Source organism: Centruroides vittatus, unplaced genomic scaffold (genome assembly GCF_030686945.1).
Source record: "Centruroides vittatus isolate TY-2023 unplaced genomic scaffold, ASM3068694v2 scaffold_1152, whole genome shotgun sequence".
Taxonomy (NCBI): Eukaryota; Metazoa; Arthropoda; class Arachnida; order Scorpiones; family Buthidae; genus Centruroides; species Centruroides vittatus.
In genome coordinates, this window is record NW_027122670.1 from 1,198,376 (window position 1) to 1,212,170 (window position 13,795).

The window sequence follows — 13,795 nt, forward strand, 5'->3', positions numbered from 1 at the left end:
AGAAAAGGTTCTAAAGCAATATGGAATAAAAGAGACGTGCAAATGTTTACACGTTGTTGTCGGTTAGCTATTGACAGTTCATGTGGTATCCATTTGAAACTTTTCCGATTTGTTGTAGGTGTCTATGAACAGTTCCATGGGATGAATTTAAACGTTCCACAATTTCATCAACTGTTAAAGACGGTTCTGCTTCAACTAGTGCAGAGAGAGCATCAAAGTCAACTGGTCTTCCAGTACGAGCCTTATCCTCCACGCTAAAATCATTGTTTCTAAATCTTTCAAATCACTTCTGTGCAGTCCTTGCACTAATTACAATTTGATTATGTACAGTATTTATTTTTTTGGCCGCATTTGTAGCATTCTCACCACTTAAAAATAAAAAGTATAAAACATGTCTTTTGTATTTGCTGGTTACGAAAATAAACAACTGAAATGTTCACAATTCTGAACAGTATTATAAGAATGAGATCCAATTTAACACTTCAGTGTAAAAATTATCACATTAGACTGACATTTTTAACAGCAAAACAAGTTGTTTCTCAACGTCATAAAAATGGCATGGACTTATAGACTGACCTGATAACTTTTGAAAATATTTTCAAAAATTCAAACAAAATAATAATAAAAATGTTTAGAGTTAAACTAAAATTAAAAATGAACTTATTTGTGCTTCTTAGTGTAACATATAAAATATTTAATCTTTTAATAAATAAAAAAATAAATAAAAGATTAAATATTTTATTTATTTTCACAGGGTGGGTTAATGTTACCCTAGGTATCGAAGATGGCGGCTTGTCTACGATTCCAGCAATCAGAAGACAGGAACAGTGGGGATGCACGTTCTAACCTAACCTGACCTAACCTATTCTAATAATTTTGTTGGTAATAATTATGGTAATTTATTAGAATAGGTTAGGTTAAAATGTGCGTCCTCACTGTTCCCTGTCTTCTGATTGCTGGAATCGGAGATGAGACGCCACCTTCGATACCTATGGTAACATTAACCCCATTTTTTATAATTAAGTAGACTGTTTGAATAAATATTGTTCATCTAACTGATTGTTTTTTAATTTTATTTTAGCCATTAATATACTTGAATAATAATTCTAAATCAGTTTGGCCTGAAATCGGGTTTGGCCGGTAACATATATAAAGAAATTATGATTAATTCTGTAAAGAATGTTTTATTGTATGTGTATGTTTGGTTAGTGTATATGTATTGTTTAATATTTAATGTATATAATTTACTATTTGAAATATATTTAAGTATGTGATCAAAAAAATATTTAAAAAAAATTCAAATGTTCAATGAATGGGACTGCAATGTCATTGGTAGAAAAAAAATTAATTTCAGGATAACTGCAATTATTGATGCCACTGGTGCTGCTTATTATCATGGATTTTTGCCAGTATTAGTTAGGAGCTGTATCCATGCACTTACTGGTATGTCAAATTTTATATTTTTATTAATATTGTCAAATATTTACAGACTTCATAATTATATATATTTCTTTATTAAGACTAACAAAATAATTTGGAAAATTTGAAGTAAATATCTCATCTGGCCATCTAAAATATAAATGTCTAAGAATAATCAAAAAAATATCTAAGAATTGTCTAAAACATGGCACCATGTTCAAAATTCAATAAACAAACTAAGTTTAGAAAACCAATAGATTTATTTGAAAAGTAATGTTTTTGAACCTATTTGATCCATCAATTAAAAGATAGAATTGACTGTCAGTTCTATTTTGTAATTGTTTTACATTCTGCTTGAAGAACTGCTGATGGATCAAATAGTTTCAAAAACAATACTTTTCAAATAAACCTATTGGTTTTTTCAACTTAGCAGTTTATTTGTTGAATATTAAATATCTATTTTAAGATAACTTTTATTTTTAACTTAGGTACAGTAAGTATTGTTTAGTATAAGAATTTTTATTTTTATAATTTAAGAAATATTTCAAAAAAGTTAAATTTAAAAAATAGTTGTTTGCTATGCAAAATTTATTGAAATCTTAAAATTTAAAAACGACATGATCTGTTTATTAATTTGTTCTTTAAACTTTTTCCAAATTAACAGTTGATGCAAAATATATTAAATAAAGGAAATCTTATTTTCATATTTTTAACCTTTCATTTTTAATAGTTTATCTTATTTTTTTTATTTTTCTTTCTCAGTATTTTTTTTATATATTACAAATTCATAAAAACTTTAGCCACACAGTCAGTTAATTATAGCCAATAAAATAAACACTCATGATCATTTTACTTTCTATTGATCTCAATTTTACATTTTTAAAAATTTTCATTTTCTGCTGTAAAAAGAATGTTATTTTGCCAATATATTATATTTATTAATATTAGATTGTCTTAGATTTGCAATTATTATGTTCTTGCACACACTTTTTTCAAATATTACATATTATACTAATATTTATGAAATTTTATTTCTATTTATACAAAAAATAATTCATATTTTTAATTTAAATAATAAAAAAATGCATTTAAAATATTTTAACATTTTTATGTAAAGTTAAATATGAAATTGAAATACTACATTGTATAACAATATCAGATGTAAACAGTAACAACTCATCTCCTAATATTTCCTCGTGATATGTCTATTTTAATGCTTGGGTTTAGTTTAAATAAATGAATTATTTATTTATTTACACATTATTATATATAAATAGAAAGATCAACATTTCAGTTTAAAAAATAAATTTTAAATAAAGTTTTTAAGTAGAACCATAAAGGTAAAACATTAAAAGTAAATAAAATAGAAATTTGCAAAAAAGTTAAATTTAAAATTCATTTAGTATACATCATTTTTGAAAGAAAAATTAAATATAGACATGTAGCAATATATTAAAAAATATGATGTTTTATTTTGTATAACTAGTAAATTTTACTTTTAATAATAATTTTATTTTAATGTATACTAAAAATATTTTCAATGATTGAAGACTATAAATGTGAATTATTGTTTTTACAGAACCAGATGCTGAACCATTTGCTCTTCCTTTTGCAACAGCTCTATTTTCTTTTCTTTATCATCTAGCCAGTTATGAAAGTGGTAATTATTTCATTTGTTTTTATGTAAGCTATGAAGTCATTGACTGAAGTGTTTGTTTGACATTTTATTAAGTTCTTCCCATAAGATAACAAATCATTCACTTAAAACTATAAATTCCAATGAAAAATGGTTAGTCTTTTCATATTTTTGTTTGTTTTTTACATGTAAAAGACTTAATTTAAAGATGAAAATCTTTTTAGTCAAATTTTTAAAATGACAAAAACTAGTGTATAAAAACATTCATTAAAAGAACTGAAGAGAGAATTAATTTAAAGTTTGCCTTTCCTTTTTAGTCTATATATATATATATATATATATATACATACACACACACACACACACATACACACAATTTTTAGTAAGTTTCTAAAACCATACTGACACATTCAAAATCTATATTGTTGTTATATAAAATTCTGAATTATACTTTTATTATTTATCAGATTATTTTTAAAAAACTATAAGAAGAACATTAAACTGATTAAAAATAAAAAGTTTTAAATTTAAAATAACTATAATATAATCATAATTAAAGAATGTATCAGAGCTCTCCCTAGAAAGAAGTATTTGATAATCTCAACCAAATTTGATATACTAACTGTCTGAGAATGCAGTTTTGATTTTCAGGAAAAACTTTTATTTTAAAATTTATCCTGTTCAATAAAACTTATAAGACATTTTCTTTCAAGGAAGCTGCACATCAACTAAATTGTTATTATATATTAGAAATTGCATTTTTGGCACTTACTTTCCTTTGCCCAGTCTATTTTACAAATTCTTTTTACTAATTTCAGTTTTTTGTCATATTCAGTATATTTGTTTTTAACATTTGATTTTTTTTTTCTTCTTATAAAAGTTAACAAATGGACATTAATCTTTTCTAGATATTTAAACATTTAATATAGTGCAAGTTGGTTTGAGACATTTTTTTTTAAATGTAATATAAAATTGTGTTGTTTATACAGGGTGTCCCAAAAAGATGTACTCACTCTTTGATAAACAATTAATATGATGTTTTTTTAAATTTAGTAATAGGTTTTAAATTAATGTATTTATTTATTTGTTTATTGATTTAATTTCTTAGGACTGTGTGTTTGTCAAGACATATCTATTTACAAAAAAATATTTATATATTTGACAATCAAAGAGTGAGTACATTTTTTTGGGACACCCTGTAGAATAAAAGAAAAATCTATAATGATTGTGATTATCAGAAAGATTGTAAATGGTGTATTTAAATATTGTAATAAGTTTTAACAATTTTTAAAAAAATGCTAACTTTAAATTAAGGCTATTTTTTCACATTTGTAAAAAAAGAGGAAAAATTACATATTTAAAAAAACTGAATGTGATGCATAAAAAATGGAAGTTGCTAAAAAGAATTTTGAAAAGTGTATGAACAGCAGCAAAAAAAGTGCTCAAAATGAATTCTTTGAAAGGAAATGACATAATTTAGTTAGTTTTTGTTTTTCTTAAAAGAAACAATTACTTAAATTAAACAGTCCATAACGGAAATGAGTATGGTATACAAAACTAAAATTCATTTCCTAGGGCAAAATTTGGCACTGACTGACAATCATCTGTAATAGCGGAAATCTTTTATACCTATTAGTTTTTTGTTGGCATTTTTCACCAAATTGACTGATTTAGTTGTAATTCCTTGATATCTTCATCTATGTAAAAGTTTCAAAAAAATGTTTTCTGATTATCTAAGGTCCACAAAAAAGGTTGTGAAAATTCCAAACTTATGTATGTGACAGTTAGTTTTTGTCACATGATTGCATGCATGAGAGGGAATTTTTCTCCCTTGATGTTATTATTGGTTACATAATGACTTCAAAAATAATGTCATGGAGGGCTTACACAATTGCTGCAAGAGGTGGTCATGGTTATTTTGCCTGTGTGTGATGTAATGATGTGGAAGTCCACAAGTTGCTATGACTTAGAAAGCCTGTCTGGGGGTAATATGACCTTTAAATGTTTGTTTTCATGGCTTTATTTTGAAAAATACAAAAAAAATCATTTTGTAGTTTTTTTGATAAACACCTCAGCCCTCCTGTCACTTATTTTCAGCTGAACTTATTTTACATCAGCCCATGCTGAAGTTTGAAGGACACCCTATGTGAAGTGTCCAGGGATATTATTCTTTAAACAACAATATGTTGTAAAGTAAACAACTTATGGCATTGAAATTTGACATGTATTCTGATGACATGTGATTTTTTGGAATTGTTGTATTCAAAGGAATGGCAAGGAATTTTGAAAAATTAGCAAAAAATCATTGCCTTATATATTCAATCATGTGAAAAACTAACAGATTTGATAATTATTCATTGAGTTAATGTGCATATTAGATATGATTACTAACAAATTTTGGGATTTATCAAAGCACTGAAATTTTTTAGATGATTGCATTACTGTTTTCTTACATAACACATGATCACAGTAAGCATCATGACTATTGAACTGTTAAAGAATTTGTGACTTTTTTACATCTAAAATTAGAAAACTTTGGTTATCTCATTTTGACTCTTGATTTATCAAAACTTTTCATTGATTTTAATGAAAAGTTTTGGATACATACTAGACACAGTTGGAGCAGCACTGTACAGTATAGATTAGGGCAGATTTGTTAGATTATGGATCATTACTTCTGCCAAAAATTAATCTTCTTTTAAGAAATATTAGATTATAGAAATATTTAACTTCTATTTTACAGAATGACGTAAACAAAGATTTTAAGTTTAATATATTTTTTTTCTATTACTATGTTAATTGAATGATAAAACATCTGATTAAGTTTTGATATATTTAGATGATAGTATTTTATAATTATTAAAATAATTTTTTTAGGTGGAGAAGCTTTAGTTTCTTGTGGAATGATGGAAGCCTTATTAAAAGTTATAAACTGGCATGGAACAGAACCTGAACATATAACAGTAAGTGTTGAAAATATGAATTAAGTAATACTTATGAATAGTTACTTAAAATTCTTATTTTTTCAGTTTGTAACTAGAGCAGTTCGAGTGATAGATTTAATAACTAATTTAGATATGCAAGCATTTCAATCTCATGGTGGTCTTGCCAGTTTTATTCAAAGACTAGAAGTAAGTTTTTGTTTATAAACTCAATTTTATACTTAAAAATCAAGTTTTTACTTATAACATTTTATTCTATTCTCTATTTTTATACCAGTAATAGAAATTTTCATTATCTGGAAAGATAGATATGATGTGTGATTGGAAAATTGAATGTGTTAGAAAAACAATGAAATATATTAAAAAATAATACATTTAAAAAGTTAAATGAAGAAATATGTTTTTCAGAACATAAATTGTTGAAAAAGTATGAAATAAATTTAAAAAATAGGAGAGAGGAAAAAATATCTGAAAAATTTAAAATACTATTATGTATATCAATCTACTAATTTTTGTTTTTTCCAGTAGTTTATTAGTAGAAAAGACAAACATTTTCAAACAGTTTGACTACCCTGCCTCAGGTCTGTTATCACTGTTTTCCATTTAGAAAGTCTGTTCTAAATTATTTTACATTTGAACTAACTACAAAATTTAAATATATTCTAAATTTACAAAATATAAAAATTACAAAAATAAATCTTATATATTATACATAATTTCATACACATTATGTAGTTCTCAAGTTTTTACAATACTCTGTTTTTTTTTTTTTTTTTTCCATAAAATGCTTTCCAAACAAAAGATAAAGAATCTGCATTCAATATATTAAAGCACTCCTCCTTGGTTACTTTATATATTTCTAACATCTCTAAGTGTCATTATGACAGTTATTTTTGTTTTTAAGAAAATTTTTTACAAAATTTAGTGACACTCTCAACAGGTAAAGAAATTTGCTTGTAATAATTGTAATTACTTGGAAAATAATCTAAAATTTAGTTTCATATTTGGTGGAATTTATGTCATAAATCTTAGTTGTTAGATATGGTGGGGTATATAATAAATTTATAAATATGTATATTTCAAAGACTATAAATGAAAATTCTTATATAACATAGCTTTTATTCTGAAATAAACCACTTAATATATTTATGGTGTTATTTCCTAATATTAATCAAGTTAGCTTATGTTATTTATTATAGATACATTAAACTCTGATTATTGTAATCATGGATATTGTTATCATTTTTTTAACGTTATCAAAATTAACAAGTTCCTAAATTTAAGTTAATAGAAAATTTTTTGAAGTATATTTTTTCTATTTTAAATGTCCTCACATCTGTTATTTTCATTTCAAATATGTTTATCACCATCTGTTTTTCTTATATAAATTAATTTGCATTTAATAATTTCAGCAATACTTTTGTTAAAAATTTTAGAATTGGGTATGAGATGAGCACTGATTTGTTTGAATATGACTATAAAGAATATCAATTTAAATTTTCTTCAGTGAGAATTTCTTCTCTGTTCTTGAAAAACGTTTTTCTTCAAAATTATTTCTATTGATGGGTGGATTCTAATTTTCTTTCTAAATTATTCTAAGTATTAAAGACAGAAACACAATATATTACCATATTTAGTTAGTTGATTAAATTCATTTATTCTTGAATTTTGAAGATGGTGAAATTTTTTAATTAGTTTAATATCATTTTCATATTTTGCTATACCTAAGGAATAAAATATTTCATTTACAGTTTTATCTAAATATTCTTAAACATGAAAGTAATAAAATAATTTTAAAATATAAGCTCTTGAATTTTAGGAATTTTTAAGATATCAACATAATACCAGCATAGTGCTGAATCTCTCACACATTTATTACGTTATGGTTCTACAGTTATAACTTAAATGTTACTCTGATTTATATCAAGCAGAGATTATTTCGTTTTAAATACATGTTTTGTGATTAATAGCTATGTTTTAAAAGTAAAAAAAATTTTTTTTGTTGAAAAATAATATACGTTAATAATAATTTGTAAAATCAAAAATTTATAACTAAGGTTGTTGATTTTAAATAGCTTTATAGAAATTTGCAAATATCTGTTTTAAGATTTAAATTTATATTTTCAGATGGAAGTTGATATCTGTCGTCAAGAATTACCATATGTGATACAGCCACAGCAGAGAACAGAATCATCTGTTGATTTTCCTGCATCACCATCTGCTGCTGTTGCAACAGCTAATGTTGAAAATCAAGTACCTATGGAAATAGATACAATAAATGTTACTGCTAATACAAGGTTAACATAATTATATACTTATACTTGTTAAACATTTGAAAGTAATAGTTCTAGAAAAGTAGATTTTATTTCTTTTTATTCTTAAAAAAATATGTTAAGATTATATTTGGATGTAATTAAAATCTGTTGAAACATTTTTATGTAATTACATTTTTAAGTATGTAATTCAGTTAACATACAAAAGATTTAATTTATGATCGTGAAAATTTTTTTGAAATTTTTAAAATTACATAAAATTAGATATTGAAAAGTTGATGTTTTTTCTCTTGCTCTGAAAAGTATTAAGAAATTACCAGTATTTTTGATGGCTTTAAACATTTTCAACAATTTTTATTAATATATCAGGTCAGTCTATAAGTCCATGCCATTTTTATGACGTTGAGAAACAACTTGTTTTGCTGTTAAAAATGTCAGTCTAATGTGATAATTTTTACACTGAAGTGTTAAATTGGATCTCATTCTTATAATACTGTTCAGAATTGTGAACATTTCAGTTGTTTATTTTCGTAACCAGCAAATACAAAAGACATGTTTTATACTTTTTATTTTTAAGTGGTGAGAATGCTACAAATGCGGCCAAAAAAATAAATACTGTACATAATCAAATTGTAATTAGTGCAAGGACTGCACAGAAGTGGTTTGAAAGATTTAGAAACAATGATTTTAGCGTGGAGGATAAGGCTCGTACTGGAAGACCCGTTGACTTTGATGATGATGCTCTCTCTGCACTAGTTGAAGCAGAACCGTCTTTAACAGTTGATGAAATTGTGGAACGTTTAAATTCAACCCATGGAACTGTTCATAGACACCTACAACAAATCGGAAAAGTTTCAAATGGATACCACATGAACTGTCAATAGCTAACCGACAACAACGTGTAAACATTTGCACGTCTCTTTTATTCCATATTGCTTTAGAACCTTTTCTTGGTAGGCTGGTTACTGGAGACGAAAAATGGATCCTCTATAATAATGTGACGAGAAAAAGACAATGGATGGATCGCGACAAGCAGCCAAAACCCGACTGCAAAAGGTAGGTTGCATCCAAAAAAATTCTTTTGTCTGTTTGGTGAGATATGTCAGGTCACTTTGAGCTGTTAGAACCTAATCAAACAATTACAGCTCAAATGTATTGTGAGCAATTAGAGCGTTTAAATGAAAAATTGAAAAAAATTCGACCGTCGTTAGTGAACAGAAAGCAGGTTCTCTTGCAGCATAACAATGCCAGACCACACACTGCAAAAATAACTGTACAGAAACTTGAAAGCTACAACTGGGAAATTTTACCTCATCTACCATATTTGCCAGATATTGCTCCCAGTGATTATCATCTTTTTTGCAGTTTGCAGAATTTTCTAAAAGGGAAAACTTTTGAGGATGAGAACAATGTAAAAAAGGCTATTTCTGAATATTCTGATTCAAAACCGAAATCATTTTACGAAGACAGGATTAAAAAGCTACCATCAAGATGGCAAGAAATTGTACAAAATAATGGCGAATACATTATAGATTGAAATAAAATTTAATTAAAATTTTTGCTGGTTTTTTTGTAGATAAAAATATGCATGAACTTATGGACTGTCCTGATATCTTAACAGTTCTCTCAGGAGTTAAATGATGATATTCCTTCACTTTTCTCTAAGAGTTGGGACTTGTATACCTGCAAACTATTCCAATTTAAGTAACTTAGAAATCATCACTTTTGTTTCCTTCTAGTCTCATGATTGTTAGTTTTTTGATTTTTAAATAAAAATTTTAGTTTGAAATTTTGTCATATAGTAAAACTTATATTTTAGTTAATGGAAGGGAAATCTCATATTTACCTACAAAATATCAATAAAATACTAAAAAGTACATGTTCAGCAATGTAAGCATTGACATAGCTTACTTGTTAAGTTTGTCTTGAAACAACATTTCATTGTACAGAGATGTCTTTTGTATAGTGAAAAACTGATGTGTTATTTTTGTGAACTTTTTTGTCACTGTAAGGAAGATGCAAAATGGTAAGAATATAGATGAACCAGCATAAGAATAATAAGCACTGTACATAATCAGAATATAAATGTCAGCTTTCAATGTAAAGATTACAATGCCATGCATTGAATGCCAGTTACATATCATAATAGAACATAATGTTTATGCTTGGGGACCATAACAGATGTAGATTCTGTATTCTGTAATATTCACACTCAACCATCTTTTACTCTTGATATTGAAATATTTTAAAAAGTTTTATATTTATTTGCTTGTTTTAAACTGTTAACATTTAAAGAAACACATTGTTACTCCATGTTTGAGGCAGAAGATAAATAATTAATTGAACAATATGAATTTCACATTTTTTAAAGAATTACTACTATTAGGTAGTTTTTAATTTATACATGTGCTAACTGAAGATCTATATATACATAGTGAAGCATTTGTAGGGAAAAGAAGAAAATGTATATTTAATAATAAAATTTTTAAATTTTATGTAATAAGTGTACTAAACTTACAAAAATTATCTTATGCAAATGTGTTAAATAAAACAATGAAGTTACTGAAAATATAAGTTTTTTCAACACTTAGTAATTTAATGTATAAAAATTAATATAATCCTTAAAATATGTAATAGCCTATTCATTTTTGTCTAAGAAACTTCACTTTTTGATCACTATAATATAATTTTTTTAAATCAAAGGTTGTAGGTATGTGTTTGATAAAAAATAATAATGAAAATTATTTGTGATTCATTGAATTGCGTTTACATGTTACTATTTGAAAATTGTAATTTTAATTCTATTTCATATATTAATTCATTTTGATGAAACAAAGACCTTTGCAAGCTAATATAAACAACTAAAATACAAACATGCACATGCTCATATACCTAATTCAATTGTTTTTACATGATAGCTATGTCTTTAAAAACACTGTATACTTGTTTCACACAATTTTTTACATGTATTTATGGAAAAATAGAATTTCTGATTGGCAATAAACCATATGAAAAATATTAGAATCTTATTGTTTTTACATACTTGCATATTTTATTTCATAAAGATTACACATTTATATAAAAATGTGTTATATAAAGTAAGTTATCATTCTTAAAGAAAAATACATTGTATTAATTCAAAAACACAAAATTTGGCAAAATAATGAGTTATACATAAGATTTTTTGTTGTCAGTTTCTAACAATAAAAACACACGTTGTATAAGGCGGCAATATATCACTTCTACCATTAGAAATATCTTAGTCATCACTGCATATATAACTTCCATAGGAAATTCACCTAGATGTTTTTGGTTTCAGTTTAAAAAGTTTTCTGTTAAATCAAAACATCATGTAAGAAAACAGAGACTTTTTCTAATTCATTTTAAATCAAAACATTGTAAAAAGTTTGTGTAAAACAAAATTGCATTTGTAACACATGCACACACTATATATATAATATATAAACTTAAATTTGACTTTTATAATAGTAATTATAACATCATTTAGTTTATAAATTGTGAATTTCTGTTTATAAGAATTTATCATCATTGTACATATATATATATAAAATATTTTTCTATTGCAGTGAAGCAGGACCTCAAACATCAGACTCTAATGTGGCATCTACCAGTTCTCAGGATACTGTAGGGAAATCTAACATACTAGAAATTACAAAATATGAGAATGAATTTGGTAAAGGTATATCTATATATGCATAGCTAAAATTAAATTCTATAGAAATAGAATTTTTTATAAAATTGTATTAAAAAATATATTTGTATTTAGGAATATTTCTGATGATTTGAAATGTGTAAGATATATTCTTTTATGATGCCTAAAATTTAATATCTTAAATTAGTAACTTATTGGTAAACATGTTTGGGCTTTTACGAAATTATTATTAATCAAATCTCAAAATATTCTTGAATTTGATAATGCTGGATATAGTTACTTTACGTGAATTTTAACATGTATGGGATTGCAGGTGTTTCTTATTATGATTGTGGACTGACCTTTGTTGACTTTTTTAAAATCGTGTGCATTTGAAAACTAACTTCAATTTAGGCTAATAATAAAAAGCATAAACATTGTTTTTCCTATTTAAATTGATTTATAATAAGTAAGGTTTGTTTATATAGGTATGATTATAAATAATTTGAATTTAGTGTATACAAATGAAAAAGCAATTTTTTAAGACTTTTTTTTTATAATTGCACTGATTGAAAAAATCCACATTTGATTCTGATTTGGTAATGGTTTATTTTCATTCTACTGATTGTTTTCTACTATTTGACAAAGATGTGTGCAATGGAATTTTGGTTTTGTTTACACACCATCTCAGAAAATACGCAAATAGCACCACACAAAAAAGTACACTAAACTACAATAGTTCTGATTTTGCTTATTTGTATTTATATTTATATTTTAAAAAAACTAAACATTAAATTATTCAATAGTAGTAATAATTGCAACAAAAGAAAAAAAATGGCATGAAAACTATTTGATGTGAAAAAATTCAATAAAAATTGAAAAACTTAAAAAGATTAAATCTTGTCAACAGATAGTGCTAGGTGTTATCTTATTCAAATGGATATGCTCAACACATTTAAAATAAAGGTAAACAAACATTCGTAATAGATATGGAAGGATCTTCGGGGGTTTGAGGTCATTCCCACAATTTTCAAGAAAGTGTTAATAATAGCAGGAAGAAAAAATTTTCTAAAGAGTAATTTGAATTTAGAGTAGTTTAGTAATTTGAGAAGTGCTGCAGAATATGCCAAGAAATGCAAGCAAATGTTACATTTTTGCAAAAATAGAAGGTTTGTTAGCATTTCTTGGTTCTTTAATACAGCATAAAAGTGCAAGTACCATGAGATTGAGGCTTTTCCATAACATGTAGTAATTCTATAGAGCAGCATCTTAATGGGTAGCTAGAATAAACCTTAACTTTTGACACTCAAATAATTTAAAGGATTATGATAATAGGAATGTGTTTGGATTCCCTAGGCCTCAAGAATACTGTAAAAATATTCCTTTTACCTTATGGATATATAAGATATGCAAGCAAATGTTACAAGTCAAAATATTCCTATTACCTATATATATAAGAAATAGAGAAAATTGGCCACATTAGAAAAGCAGAGGCAGAAATTTCACTAAAATCGAACAAAATGTCGATTTTCGGATTTTTTGATACAGTTTTCTTTGTCAAAATCTATTAAAATTTTTTGAAAATATGAAATAACAACGTGAACAACAAGGTGAAAATAACAAGTAAAACAGCAAAGCCATTTTTGGGACAAGACTGTCTCGGAGAGCACGAGCAACACATGCACAAATCTCGCACTTGTGCCTGTTTGTAGAAACAATCTCAACATTTTGTATTTTATTTTGACCCGGTTTTCGGTCCCCTGTCTACCTGCAAGTCTGGTTTATTTTGTGCGCGCATGATTTGGGCACCAAATACTCTGTGTCAAATTGCAACTCCTGACATGTACTCCATCATACCACTAAGGTGTGCAGC

General features: G+C 25.8%; 1 protein-coding gene across 6 annotated transcripts in view; it reads left to right on the forward strand.

Annotated features, from left to right (window-relative positions):
- Window positions 1-13,795, forward strand: part of HUWE1 (HECT, UBA and WWE domain containing E3 ubiquitin protein ligase 1) — a 202,847-nt gene that overhangs the window by 57,049 nt on the left and 132,003 nt on the right. For 4 of the 6 annotated variants that reach the window (XM_067284115.1, XM_067284118.1, XM_067284119.1 and 1 more), the window contains exons 14-19: window positions 1,337-1,443; window positions 2,999-3,079; window positions 5,933-6,018; window positions 6,085-6,186; window positions 8,125-8,294; window positions 11,858-11,970. In XM_067284115.1, the coding sequence (XP_067140216.1) occupies window positions 1,337-1,443; window positions 2,999-3,079; window positions 5,933-6,018; window positions 6,085-6,186; window positions 8,125-8,294; window positions 11,858-11,970 (659 nt within the window). The remainder of the gene's footprint in view (window positions 1-1,336; window positions 1,444-2,998; window positions 3,080-5,932; window positions 6,019-6,084; window positions 6,187-8,124; window positions 8,295-11,857; window positions 11,971-13,795) is intronic. The other 2 variants (XM_067284116.1, XM_067284117.1) reach the window with 2 other exon arrangements.